Raw genomic sequence first — 13,400 nt, forward strand, 5'->3', positions numbered from 1 at the left:
CCAGAGGTCGGGCTCAGGCCTCTTACAGGTCCAGACAATGGACTGCTTCTTCACCTAGAAGAGGAGAAGACTGATCTCAATCACAAAGGAAGCAGACCCAATGACTCCCTCTGTTGGGGTACAGGTCTTCCTTGCCTGGAAGCCCCTCTCGGAGGAAAACTTTCTCTTTTCTACCAAAATTGGGCTCGTATTACTCAAGACAAATGGGTTTTAGATGTGATTTTAAGAGGTTACAAATTCCACTTTCATACTCTGCCAAGGTCTATCGGTTGGCCAGATCTGCCAAAACATCAATGGTCAGAGGCCTTAAGTCAAGTGGACGCTTTATTGGCCAGGAGAGCCATAGAACCCGTTCCACTTTCAGAGATGGGAAAAGGTTTTTACTCGAGACTATTTCTGGTCCGAAGAAAACAAAACTCATGGAGACCTATTCTGGACCTTTCAGTATTAAACACCTTTCTGGAAATTCCGAAATTCAAGATGCTTACTCTGCAACAACTTCTTCCCATGCTCTCCCAGGATGCTTGGATGGTGACATTGGACTTGAAGGAAGCCTACTTACACATTCCCATCAGGCAGGAATGCAGAAAATACCTCAGATTCAAGGCAGGTTCGAGGCACTTTCAATTCTCTGTACTGCCCTTTGGTTTATCTACTGCGCCCAGAGTCTTTACCAAGTGCCTGACTCCAGTAGTAGCTTATTGCAGACTCCAAGGGATTCAAATTTACCCCTATCTGGACGACTGCCTTATTCAGGCGGACAGCAAAGACCTTTTACTTCAGCATCTGCAGTTTGTTCAACGTCTTCTCCTACTACTGGGATTTTCAGTGAACACAAAAGTCACATTTGATCCCCTCTCAGCAAATGATCTTTTTGGGAGCTCTTCTAAACACAAGCTTGCAAAGGGCCTTCCTCACTCCAGAAAAACAATTATAGCTGGCCTCAATTTTCAAGACCTTGGCTACTTTAACTCTGCTCACTGCAAGGAAATTCCTGCAGGCATTGGGCTACATGGCTTCTTGCATCCTGTTGATTCCAAATGCAAGGCTTCATATGAGAACTTCAATGGTACCTAAAGAGTGTATGGTCTCAGCATTACCACAGTCTGGACACGACGATTCCACTGATTCCCTGCCTCCAAAAAGAGTTCCTTTGGTGGTCCAGGGCTTGTGCTTTAAACAAAGGAAATCCCTTTCGTCTGCCTCATCCTTCTCAGACCATAACCACGGACGCTTCGGATTATGCTTGGGGAGCTTATTTTCTAGACATTTGCCAACAGGGCTCTTGGACAAAGAAGCACCTTCCCTGGCACATCAACTTGAAGGAAATGTTGGCAGTCCAAAATGCCCTTCTAGCCTTCCAGAATCATTTGCAACCAGGGCCTCTACTGATTCGTACAGACAATACCACAGTCATGTGGTACATAAACAAGCAGGGCGGGGCTCACTCTTACCCCCTTTGCAGACTAGCCATGAGTTTATGGGACACAGCTCTAAATCTGAATCTGCATCTTCAAGCTCAATTCATTCCAGGAAAATAGAACCTCTTAGCAGACAGCCTAAGCAGAAACCTTTTGGATCCTCACAAATGGATGCTGGACCCCAACTTATTCAGCAGGATTACTGCAGTTTGGGGTTGTCCTCAGATCTGTTTGCATCCCATCTCAATCATCAGTTGCCTCTCTTTTGCACCAGGTCCTTCCACAAAACAGCTTGGAAAGTGGATGCCCTGTCATTCAGCTGGAGGAATCTTTCGGGATATGCCTTCCCTCCTCTTCCTCTTCTGCCTCAGGTGTTACTGAAAATAAAACAGGACAAACCCAAGATTATCATTTTGATAGCTCCAAATTGGCCTCGGCAGTTTTGGTATCCAACTCTAAAACACCTATTCTTGGAACCTCCATGGATTCTACCTCTGATCCCTTCTCTTCTGTCCCAGCATCAGGGTCACATGCTACACACTCAAATCAAGACTCTATGCCTGGCGGCTTGGCTCTATAAGGGCCTTTGATTCCTTCTCTTCCCAAACAAGTTCTGGATGTTCTTTTAGAAGCTAGGCGGCCTAGTACTAGAAAATCTTATGCTTCTAAATGGAAAAGATTTTGTATTTGGATGCAGGATCGAGGTTCTGATCCTCTTTTGCCTGATATTTCCTCCATTTTACTTTACCTCTCAGACCTTTTGCTTAAAGGCCTCTCCTTTTCCTCCCATCAAAATTCATGCTTCTGCTATTTCGGCTCATTTCAACACTGATCCTCCCATCTTTTCTCACCAGCTGGTGAGACAATTCTTGAGAGGGGCTAAGAATTTAAGACCTCCCAGAACTCCTCCTGTTCCTGCTTGGGATCTTAATTATGTCTTTGAGAAACTTACTTTGCCTCCTTTTGAGCCTGCTGCTGCTTCGGATATCAAGTTCTTATCCTGGAAGACAGCTATCTTATTAGCATTGACTTCTGCCAGAAGGGTGTCAGAGTTGCAAGCTCTCATGGCTGTGGAACCATGCCTTATCTTCCACCAAGACAGAGTTTCCTTGAGGACCAATCCTACATTTATGCCTAAGGTGATTTCTAAAGTGGCTCTGAATCAGACTATTCACCTTCCTACCTTCTTTCCAAATCCTCAAAATAAAGGGGAAAGGATCTTACGTTCATTGGACGTACACAGACAACTACGATTTTACCTGGACAAAACTAAAGTCTTCAGAAAATCTGATCAGTTGCTTATCTCTTATGCCTCCAGTTCTCTAGGTAAGGCTATTTCTAAACAAACTATTTCCAAATGGATTGCTCATGGAATAAGGTTTTGTTACTCTCACTATGGGAAACCGATTCCAGGTACTGTTAGAAGTCACTCTACTAGAGCAGCTGCCACTTCAGCAGTTTTTCTCAGGAGTTCCTACCAAGGACATTTTGGAAGCTGCCACTTGGAGTTCAGTGCATACTTTTTCTAAGCACTATAATCTCCCTTTGTATTCTAAGTCTAGGGCAGGCTTTGCCTCTGCTGTTTTGCAGGGTCTTCTAGCTGCCCCTTCTTCTGCATAACCTCCTCCCTCATTCGCAGCTTTGGGATTCTACCCTACAGTTGTGACTGCAACAGTGAAACACGAAGAACATAGTACAGTTGTGTACACCTACCATAAATGTAGATGTTCGAGTGTCTTCACTGTTGCAGTTGGTGTTTCCCTCCCACCAATCCCCTCTTATTTTTTGCTTGTTTTCTCTTCCACTTCATTTGTGGTGTATTTGTGTTTCTTTTTGGACACCTTTTGGTTATTTTGGGGCTTCTGACATCTGGGGCAAGAAAGGCTGGAGAAGATGGCGTCGGCTGTCAGCTTTATACCTCTACGTTCTGATGGCAGGGTACTTGCTGGTACAGCCGACGCCGGACCCAGACTTTGGAATTCTGGCCGACCACGGGCTGCCTGCCGGCAGGAATACCCTACAGTTATGACTGCAACAGTGAAGACACTTGAACATCTACATTTATGGTAGGTGTACACAACTGTACTATGTCTCTACCTTGGATGGGTCTGGAGCCGCTGTGCAGGCTCCGGCTTCTGAGGGTGTATTCCGACCTACTGATGTTTGTATTAAACCGACAACTTCATTTTTAGCTAAAACGAGTTTCTCAGGCCCAGAGTTCGCACTACGCCTAGAAAACCGACTAGCAAAGTGTATGCTCAAGCTCCCATGCCATAAAAACAAATGCTTAGAATGGCTGAAGACTTTATTACTCTAAGGGAAGCCAGTCTTCCCCTATAAAAGACAAAGAATTGAGTTTCCTTCTGATTCTACAGACCAGGAGTCCGATGACTCTGACCCTTCTGATTACCAGGACATACCCTTATCAACATATGAGGATTCAGACACAGATGAATCCATTCCCTCTGCCTCCCCTCCAGAGGATTTTTCTTTTGGTGAAACCTTGCATACTTTGAGAGCATTTCCACTGGGAATGCCAGGACTATCCTCAGTCCAAAAAGAGACTCTGAGAATTTTTAGAGTTGCCTCAACACAGGCCTCTAGCTATATACCCCCTGTCCTGGATGTTGTAGATGATGTCTTCATGGAATCCAGTCTTACTCCTGACACTTTACACCAGCCCCTAGAAAACCTGACTGGTACTACAGAGTACCTGATTCTCACATATTTCTCTTTAAGAATCCTACTGTGGATCAAGAGACCATTTCCCAGGGACCTAAAGGCATTAAGGCTACTACAGCCAAAAACCCTACCCCTTCAGACGGGGATTCAAGAACTTTAGACAGTTTGGGTAAGAAGGTATATACCTCTGCAACCCTTGCCATCAGAGCTTTGAATTGACAGTTTCACATGTTGAAGTGCCAGCAGCATATTATGTAACTAATTAAACAAAACAAATGGTGTTACTTCTAGATTGTGCAGAAAATAACGATTTACAAGAGTTAATGCATTTTGCAAACCAAGTTATTAAGCATACTTTGCAGTGTGGTTTTGATGCCTTAGAAGCATCTTGCAGGGCTGCAGTCACTCAGTCTGTACTGAGAAGGTATGCTTGGCTGAAAGAACATATCTTGCCAGTTCATGTCAAAGCAAAATTATTAGATGCTCCTTTAAATCAGGACCATTTGTTTGGCACCAAAGCAGAAGTTCTTAAAAAGATGGAGGAAAAAGCGAAATCTATGCCAACTGTCAAAGATTTCTTACAAGTGCAGCCACCTAGATTCAGTAGGCATTGGTTAACTGGTCCTTTCTAGCCCCTCCCAGGCCTTCTCAGCCCAAACCCAGGGGAAACAGACTACCAAGACTACAGTCTCAGGGTATGTAGAGCTCTAAACAGTGGAGTGCTCCCACCTCAAAAACTTGGAGTGGTAAGCCACCCTGTAATGGAAAAAGTTCACAGTGACTTTTCAATTATCCTTCCCAGCCCTGCCCAATTACTTGCGCCCCTAGGAGGAAAACTTGCCCTTCATTCAAAAAACTGGATGTCCATTACTCAGGACCGATGGGTTCTAAACATTATATCCCAGGGAATACAGATTCTACTTCCATTCACTGCCAACCCCAAGCGGGTTGTCCTTCCTGAAACCAGTGGGCAGAGCTCAAAAGCAAGTACTTTCCCTTCTCAATATCAGGGCTATTCAACCTGTTCCAGTAGAACAGTGGGGACAGGGTTTCTACTCAAGACTGTTCCTGGTGCCCAGAAAAGATGGCTCTTGGCACCCTATCCTGGATCTATCAATTCTCAACACCTTTCTGGTGGTCCCAAAATTCAAAATGCTTAAACTGCAGCAGCGTCTCCCAGTGCTAGCCAAGGATGCCCGGTTAGTCACCCTAGACTTAAAAGAAGCTCATCTGCACATCCCCATAAGGGAGTCTTGCAGGAAATATCTATGTTTCAGGGCAGGCTCTTTGCACTATCAGTTCTCTGCACTTCCCTTTGGCTTATCTACTGCGCCCAGAGTATTCACAAAGTGCCTGGCTCCAGCCATTGCATACTGCAGGAAGAGAAATATTCATATTTACCCATACATGGATGATTACCTGATTCAGGCGGACAGTCAGGAATTGCTACTTCAGCACCTGGCATTTGTAAAAAGATTCCTAACTTCACTGGGGTACTCAATTAATGAAAATAAATCACAACTGGTGCGCAGTCAAAAAATTGTATTCCTGGGAGCAAGCTTGAACACAACTTCCTAGATGGCATTCCTCACTCTAGAAAAGAAGGTCTATTTGACAAGCTTCTTCAAACTAATGGCCACCAAAAGCCCAGCTGTCTGCAAGGAAAATACTGCAAGCCCTAGGGTTCATGGCCTCATGCATTCTGCTGATTCCATATGCAAGACTGCATGTGAGGAAACTTCAATGGTACTTAAGTCTCTGGTGTCAACATTCTCATGACCTGGAAATAGTGATTCCTATCATACCTTGTCTAAGGGCAGAGTTCCTTTGGTGGGCAGAAGCATGCAACCCACAACAAGGGACTGCCTTTAACTCAACCCCTCATCACCCAAACCCTGACAACAGATGCATCAGGCCAAACATGGGGGCTCACATGGTGGGCGAATGCATTCAAGGCAAATGGAGCCCAGGACAAATTCTTCTGCATATCGATCAGAAAGAGATGCTAGCTGTACAGAATGCTCTGACAGCCTTCAAATACCTAATCCTTCCAGGACAGCTCCTGATACAGACAACACCACAGTTATATGTGGTACATAAGCAAACGGGGAAACTCATTCTTACCCACTCTGCAGGTTAGCCATGGCCCTGTGGAATGCAGCCTTGAGCAACCAAGTGCACCTACAAGCTCAGTTCTTGTCAGGCAAACAAAATTCACTGGCAGACGACTTGAGCAGTAATCTACTGGATCCACACGAGTGGAAATTAGAGCCCAACTAATTCAAACTTCTAATCCAGAGGTGGGGGACACTGGAGGTGGACCGCTTTGCCTCTCCCGAGAACCACCAATTGAGCAAATTCTGCACCAGGAACCCTCATAGCAGGGCCAGGAAGGTGGATGCCCTTTCCTTCACATGGGAAAACCTCTCAATTTATGCCTTTCCACCTCTGCCCCTCCTCTCAAAAGGTGCTACTCAAGATCAAACAGTATAGGCCAAGGGCAATCCTTATTGCCCCAGATTGGCCACGCCAGCACTGGTACCCACTCCTATGCAGTCTGACAGCAGTGCCACCCTGGCACCTACATCTCACACCTTCCCTGCTGTCTCAGCAGGAGGGACAGTTTTTGCATCCACAGTTGCAAACCCTAAACCTTGCAGCCTGGCTTGTCACCTGAATACACCACCAGCAACCCTCAGCAAACAGGTGCTGGATGTCATCCTTGAGGCCAGAAGGCCTAGTACTAGGGAATCCTATGCTGAAAAATGGAAAAGATATTCCTGGAATCAGTCTCAAGGAAAGGACACAGCGGTGCCCTCCTTACCTCAAATCCTTGATTACCTAGCAGAGCTGCTCCACAGAGGGCCTATCCTTCTCATCCATTAAGATTCATGCCTCTGCCATCTCAGCTCATAATACTGAGCCACCTCTTTTTTCTCACTCTCTCATCAAACAGTTCCTGAGAGGGGCTAACAATTTAAGGCCCCCTAGGAGAGCTCCCAGCGCTGCCTGGGACCTTAACTTGGTACTGGAAAAGCTCACACTTCCCCTTTTTAACCTGCTGCTTCAGCAGAGTTAAAATTCCTCTCTTGGGAAACTGCCTTTCTTTTAGCCATTACTTCAGCAAGAAGAGTGTCTAAGTTACAGGCACTAATGGCTGTGGAACCCTTCATTATTTTCCATGCTGACAAGGATTCCCTCAGGACTAACACATCCTTTTATGCCCAAGGTAGTATCCAGTGTGGCTCTAAACCAATCCATCCATTTGCCAACCTTCTTCCCTAACCCTCAGAATAAAAGGTAAAGGATCCTGCACTCCTTGGACGTGCACAGACAGCTCAGGTTCTACCTTGACAACTAAACTTTTAAGAAAATCTGACCAGCTGCTAGTCAGCTTTGCTACAGGGGCAGAGGGCAAGGCTATTTCAAAGCAAACTATTTTCAAATGGATAGCACACTGCATCCACTTCTGCTTACAAGCACCATGGAAAACCTACCCCACAGGGGATCAGAACACATTCCACTAGGGCTACTTCCACCTCTACAGCATTTCTCAGGGGAGTCCCTACCAGGGATATCCTGGAGGATGCAACCTGGAGTTCTGTACACACCTTCACCAAGCATTACCACTTATCTGTTTTTTCTAAATCCAGAGCTGGATTTGCTACACCAGTCTTACAATGCCTGCTAGCCAGCCCGCCCTAACACTTCTTGACTCCACCCTTCCTCAGCTTTGGGAATCAACCCAAGTGTGATGAATGCAACAGTGAAACATGAAGAACATAGTACAGTTGTGTACACTTACCATAGTAGATATTTGAGTGTATTCACTGTTGCAGTCTTGGCTTCCCTCCCTACAGCCCCTTGTTTTTTTCTATCCTTTCTACCTATCCTCTTTATGGCCATTTTTTATGGCAGTGGTATTTACTTTTTACTGGGGGTGTTCCACACCATATAATAGCTTCCTATTTTGTTGGCTCCTGACATTTGGGGCAAGAAAAACCGACGTAATGACATCTGCATGTTTTATACCCCTGACGACCTGACGTCATGGAAGAGGCGACAGCATCCGACGTAGAAATCCCAAGACTCTGGTATTCAGGCCACCTGAGGGCTACCTGCAGGCAGATAACCAAACTGTGATGACTGCAACAGTGAATACACTCTAACATCTGCATTTATGGTAAGTGTACACAACTGTACTTTGTGCTAGGTCCAGTTTATTAGCTAGATTAGCGACTGGCTGTTATTTACAAAAACTTGAATGGCAAGGGGTGGCAGCAATGATAAGTGGCATGCATCATATTGAATTAGACTCTCTCCTGTATTTTTCAGTCCTTTACCTCACTGGCTTCACCTTGGATGATAAAATCCTGGTCTGCAAATTTTGCAGGTGATATTAAAATAGCAAAAATTTACACAAAAGGGGACTTTTGTATAACTATGGAGTGTGCCATTCAGTTTTTATATGGCTTTGCATCTTTCGGCTTTTCCTGGTTAGGGGTCACCACAGAGGAACTCCGGTCCGCTAATGATTGGCAGTAGATTTTTTACGTGCAGAGTTTGCCAGCCCTGACGCACAACTTTCAACGAAGGTACGTCCATTCATGCATGTCTCCACACAGAAGATGCTCTGGTTGAGAATCGAATGGGACAACGTCTTCTGTGAGGCGACAATGCTACCGCAGCACCACCACCGCAGCTCAGTTTTTATATGGCTACAGGACTGAAATGCAAGCCCTAAAAAGTCAGTAAATCTACCGTTGTGTTGTTGTTGTGTCTTTTGGCTTATCCCGGTTAGGGGTCGCCACAACGGAACTCCGGTCCGCTAATGTTTGGTAGGGGATTTTTACGTGCCGAGTTACCAGCCCTGATGCACAACCTTCAATGAAGGTACGCTCATTCACGCATGCATCCACACACAAGACGCTCTAGCTGAGAATCGAACGGGGCAACGTTTTGCTGTGCAGCGACAACGCTACCGCAGCACCACTACCGCAATTTGGTAAAATTAAAATATTTATAGGAGTATAAATGAGTAGCAGTATATTTGTAGAGTCAGCCAGTAATAATGATTTTGAGTATATTGATTAATTTTAAATATCACATTTATTCCTCATGCAGTCCTACTTTTGTAAAGAGTGAGTTGACAAGTGCCCTTTTGAGATTTACTTAAATATAGCTAGCAACAGTTGAATGTTTTCTACAATTTATTAATAAAACCTGTTGTGGAATTTTCATCTACATTGTGACATCCCAGTTCTCTCTTTAAAAAGTACTTGGAAGTAATTCAGTGTACATGGAATAAGTGAATTTCTGGTTTTCAACATTTAAAATGTAAAGATATAATACAGAAACTAGGCGTTTCTCATTCTCATATTGAAGACTGTGAGAAGATTTAATGATAGTCTACATAGATTTATAGTGATGGTCTACAAAGCTTTTAGATACATTTCTCCTTAATGCCCTTTCTCTAAGAATTTAGAAATATAATGGTGAATTTGAGGTGTTCCTGATGCTGTTTAGTTAGACCATCCAAAAATGGCAAAGTAAGCCAGCAAACTGTGATGCTGAACCAAAATCAATATTTTAGTAAGCCAACAACAGAAACGGACTAGTTTCAGTTAAATTGGTTACATAGCCTTCCTCCGTGTTGAAAAGGTACAAACAACAAATTTCTTTCATGCATGACATGGCCACTAGAAGCAAACTGATTGGCCAAATTATAAATGCTCGTTATGACCTGCTGGGAAAAGTCCACCCAATTTAATTATCCACCTTTTCTTTTGCATCAAGAATAGTATGCCAACCTGCTTTATTTATTCTGTTGCCCCCAATTTTATCTATTACCATGAATCTGAAAACAGCTGTAGAATGTATTAAGGAATGTTTGTATAATGCACTAGTGGGCTTCCTAATCCTCATGTCACTAATATATTCAGGTATTCTTATTCTCAGTAGTCTCAAAGTCTGACACACACAGAATGCTGAGCAACTGCATGTAGCCAAATAAATCACCTGATCACTACTGCAGTTGGCAAAAAATATGACATCAAAAACATTTCCAGAATTTTGACTTGTAAATTGTTTGTACTGCATAATTCTATTGCAATGACTACAGTGACCACAGAGAAAACACCCAACAAGAGTATCCCCCAATAAGGTAGTTTGTATACTGGTATGTCTAGAACTACTGGGTCCTTGTTTATAGCGACATAAATGGGGACCCAAATTTCTGCGTCCTATAAAAAGAGAACCGACATTTCTCCTGGAGAAATTTAGATGTTTTCAGCCAACAAGATGTTCATAGGTTGGTACTAGGCTATAAGCTCTAGGGCCTATACAAGCCTAGCCATAACAATTCCCTGGATATTTCTTCCCGCCATATTTACTGCCCTGGACCCCTGTCTAGCAGGGCGACTGACATGATCCCCGGGATGAATTTCCTATCTCCCATCCAATCGCCAAGGTTCCTTTTAAAGAGGGCCAAGGTGGTGCTCTGCTTGACATGTATGGGCAGTCTGTTCCAGAGTATGGGGAGTCTCTGGGTCAGGAACCTATGCCTCCAGCATGTTGTTTTCATTGTGATGACTAGGTTTAGATCCTTGGAGCGGGTGGCTCTGAGGGATTGGGATTTCTTTAAGTGGAGCATGTCCAACAGCTCAGGGTTTGACATGGCCTTGTATGTTAAGCAGAGATTACCCCTGAGTAGACAATATGCCACAGAGTATAGCTGGAGTTTTTTTAGATGGTCAGCATAAGGCATCTGCTTTAGGCCTGTGATACTTTGTGAGGTATTTCTGCGGTCTTTCCAGCTGTTGCAGATGTCTTGAGGTACATAACAAATAGGGTGTTTTACTCTATAATGGGTCTAATGAGGGATGAGTACAGTGAGACAATGGCCTCCCTTTTTCTGGATGAAAAGCCCTTAGTGATGAGGTGTGCCACATAAGATTTCCTGACTGTTGTGGCGATGTGGTTATCGAAGGTGAGACCACTGTCCACCTGTGTCCCTAAGTCTCTCATCACACTTTCGGTGTTTAGTGTACTGCCACCTGTGTAGCAATTCATGGGTACATGGCTTTTCCCAAAGGGGATAACTATACATTTCATGGCATTAAGCTTGAACCCATGGCTCTGGCACCAAGCATCTGTTTCTGTAAGACCCTTTTGTAGAAGATCCACATCATTTGGGGATTCAATTATGCATCCCAGTTTGCAGTCATCTGCAAACTTTGTTAGCCAGAGTCCATTGGTGTTTGCCTGTACTTCAGAAAAGTAGGATGCCAAACGAGCGGTCCCTGGACTGAACCTTGAAGTACTCCACTTGTCTGGAGCTGGATTTGGAGTCGGCTACTTTTACAGTCTGGGTTCTGTCAGTAAACCAGTTGGCAACCCATCGAGTGACCTAGGGATTTATGCCCAGCTTAGTAAGTTTATCTGTGATTCCAGAGTTGGGGATGGTGTTGAAGGCCTTGGCGAGGTCCAGATAGGCTGTGTGGACCTCCTTACCATCGTCCACAGCTCTGGAGACTGATACAAAGAAGTCAGTCAGGTTCAGGAGACAAGATCAGCCCTTCACGAACCCAAACTGGGTGGGGTCCAGTGTTTGAAGGTTGCCAATGTCTTTGTTTATAAGTTCCTGATAATGCGTTCTATGCCCTTGCAGATCAGGCTCGTCAGACTGATTTCTGGGATCCAAGGTGGATCCCCCTTGAGGAGTGGGATAACTGTAGCTGTGCGCCACTCAGTGGGCACAAAGCCTAAGGTGAGGCTATGATTAAACATGACACATAGGTGAGGTGCCAGTTCATTTTGTAATTCATGTAGTACACAGCCCAGGATGTCATCTGGTGCCATGGATGCTGTATTCTTAGCTTTGGAGAGTGGGGTTTCTACCTGTGTGGCCATTATTACCGGAATTTGGCAATCCCCAGTGCCTTTGTACACTATTCATAAGTGTGTCCGTATTCCTTCCATATGTGGTGACAAGCCTGATATCAGAGTTGTTAGCTGCTTGTTTTTCTTTATATTTCAAAAGAGCGCCTCTATTTAGTGTAATAGCCCAATTACTGTCACAAAACCTATTAGTAAGATGTTTCCTAAAATGTTTATAGTTGGACCATCCAACACCACACTGACGTGAGCCAATTTATAGAGCGAATGGGTGTTGTGCGTTTGGAATGTTTACTAATGAATGCAAACAAGTCAAGTATTGAAGTTCAGAGATGGGTTGGTTGTCTTTCTCTTAGAAAATGCTATGCACAGTGACTGTGACTGAAAAGATAATACAGGGTTAATTGTAGCCCTCTGGAAATTAGTAAATGTATGTTGCACATCTTTGTGCTGTTCTTGCAGAGCTTAATTTTTGCATTTTTTTAAATTAATACGTCATAGCATCAATTAAGTATAGTCATTTTTTTGAGCTTTTCCTGTGTCTCTGCTGTAAACAGATCACGTATTAGGCATATATGGTTAACCTCAAAGAAATGTGCTCAATATTGCACATTGTACAAGTTCAGACTGAGTGAATCAAAAATCAAATGAACAACAGTCCAGCTAATAACCACACACTAAGTGAATCAAACCTATGATTGTAGGAGAGTAGCTCCTAGCTTTAACCCTGTATGCTATCCTTTACTGGCTGATGAAGGGAGTACGTTTAATTCACTTTTGTCTGACTTGACTACATGCTAGCCTGTGTGCATCTTTACAACCCTTCAGCCACACTTCCTTTAACCCTCAGTTTTTACTCCATCAGCCTCTTTCATTGAGTTTTCTTTTCTTCATTTTTATATACATTTGTTACTCTGTGAATTTAAAGTAGTCCTGTTTAAGTATTTTAATGTTAGAAATTTAATTAAGAAAAGTGTTTTACTCAGTTGCATATGTTCTCCTGCAATTTTCACGTGTTGCTTTATAAAGAGTCTCTATTAAAAATCACCATTATAAAGAGTCTCTATTAAAAATCACCATTATAAGCTGATCTTTAATATTGTTTTAATTTCCATAACTAATTTCAAATTCTATTTTTTAATGTTGCTTTAGGAGCTAAGTGTTGAGGAACAGTCTGAGTGTGTTCAGGATTTCTACCAGAGCATGGCAGATAGATTGCAAACACGCTGGAAACGTAAGAACGTTTTTTTTACTTTAAAAAAATAAATAAATGATACAGATTAGAACACTGTAGGATTTTGATAAAATATTCATCCATTTGGTGGTCGTCATTTTTGCTCATTGTTTGGGTATTGGATCTTTGTGTGAACAGTGAAAATTTATAGTTCTGGCAAACATTTC

At 43.5% G+C, this 13,400-nt stretch overlaps 1 protein-coding gene across 2 annotated transcripts in view; it reads left to right on the forward strand.

Moving 5' to 3' along the window:
- The window catches only part of RABGEF1 (RAB guanine nucleotide exchange factor 1), a 587,842-nt gene that overhangs the window by 319,502 nt on the left and 254,940 nt on the right, over positions 1 to 13,400 (forward strand). For both annotated transcript variants that reach the window (XM_044054238.1, XM_044054237.1), the window contains exon 5: positions 13,152 to 13,233. In XM_044054238.1, coding sequence (XP_043910173.1) covers positions 13,152 to 13,233 — 82 coding nt within the window. The remainder of the gene's footprint in view (positions 1 to 13,151; positions 13,234 to 13,400) is intronic.

Source organism: Protopterus annectens, chromosome 13.part0, assembly GCF_019279795.1.
Source record: "Protopterus annectens isolate FY-2018-M chromosome 13.part0, PAN1.0, whole genome shotgun sequence".
NCBI lineage: Eukaryota > Metazoa > Chordata > Ceratodontiformes > Protopteridae > Protopterus > Protopterus annectens.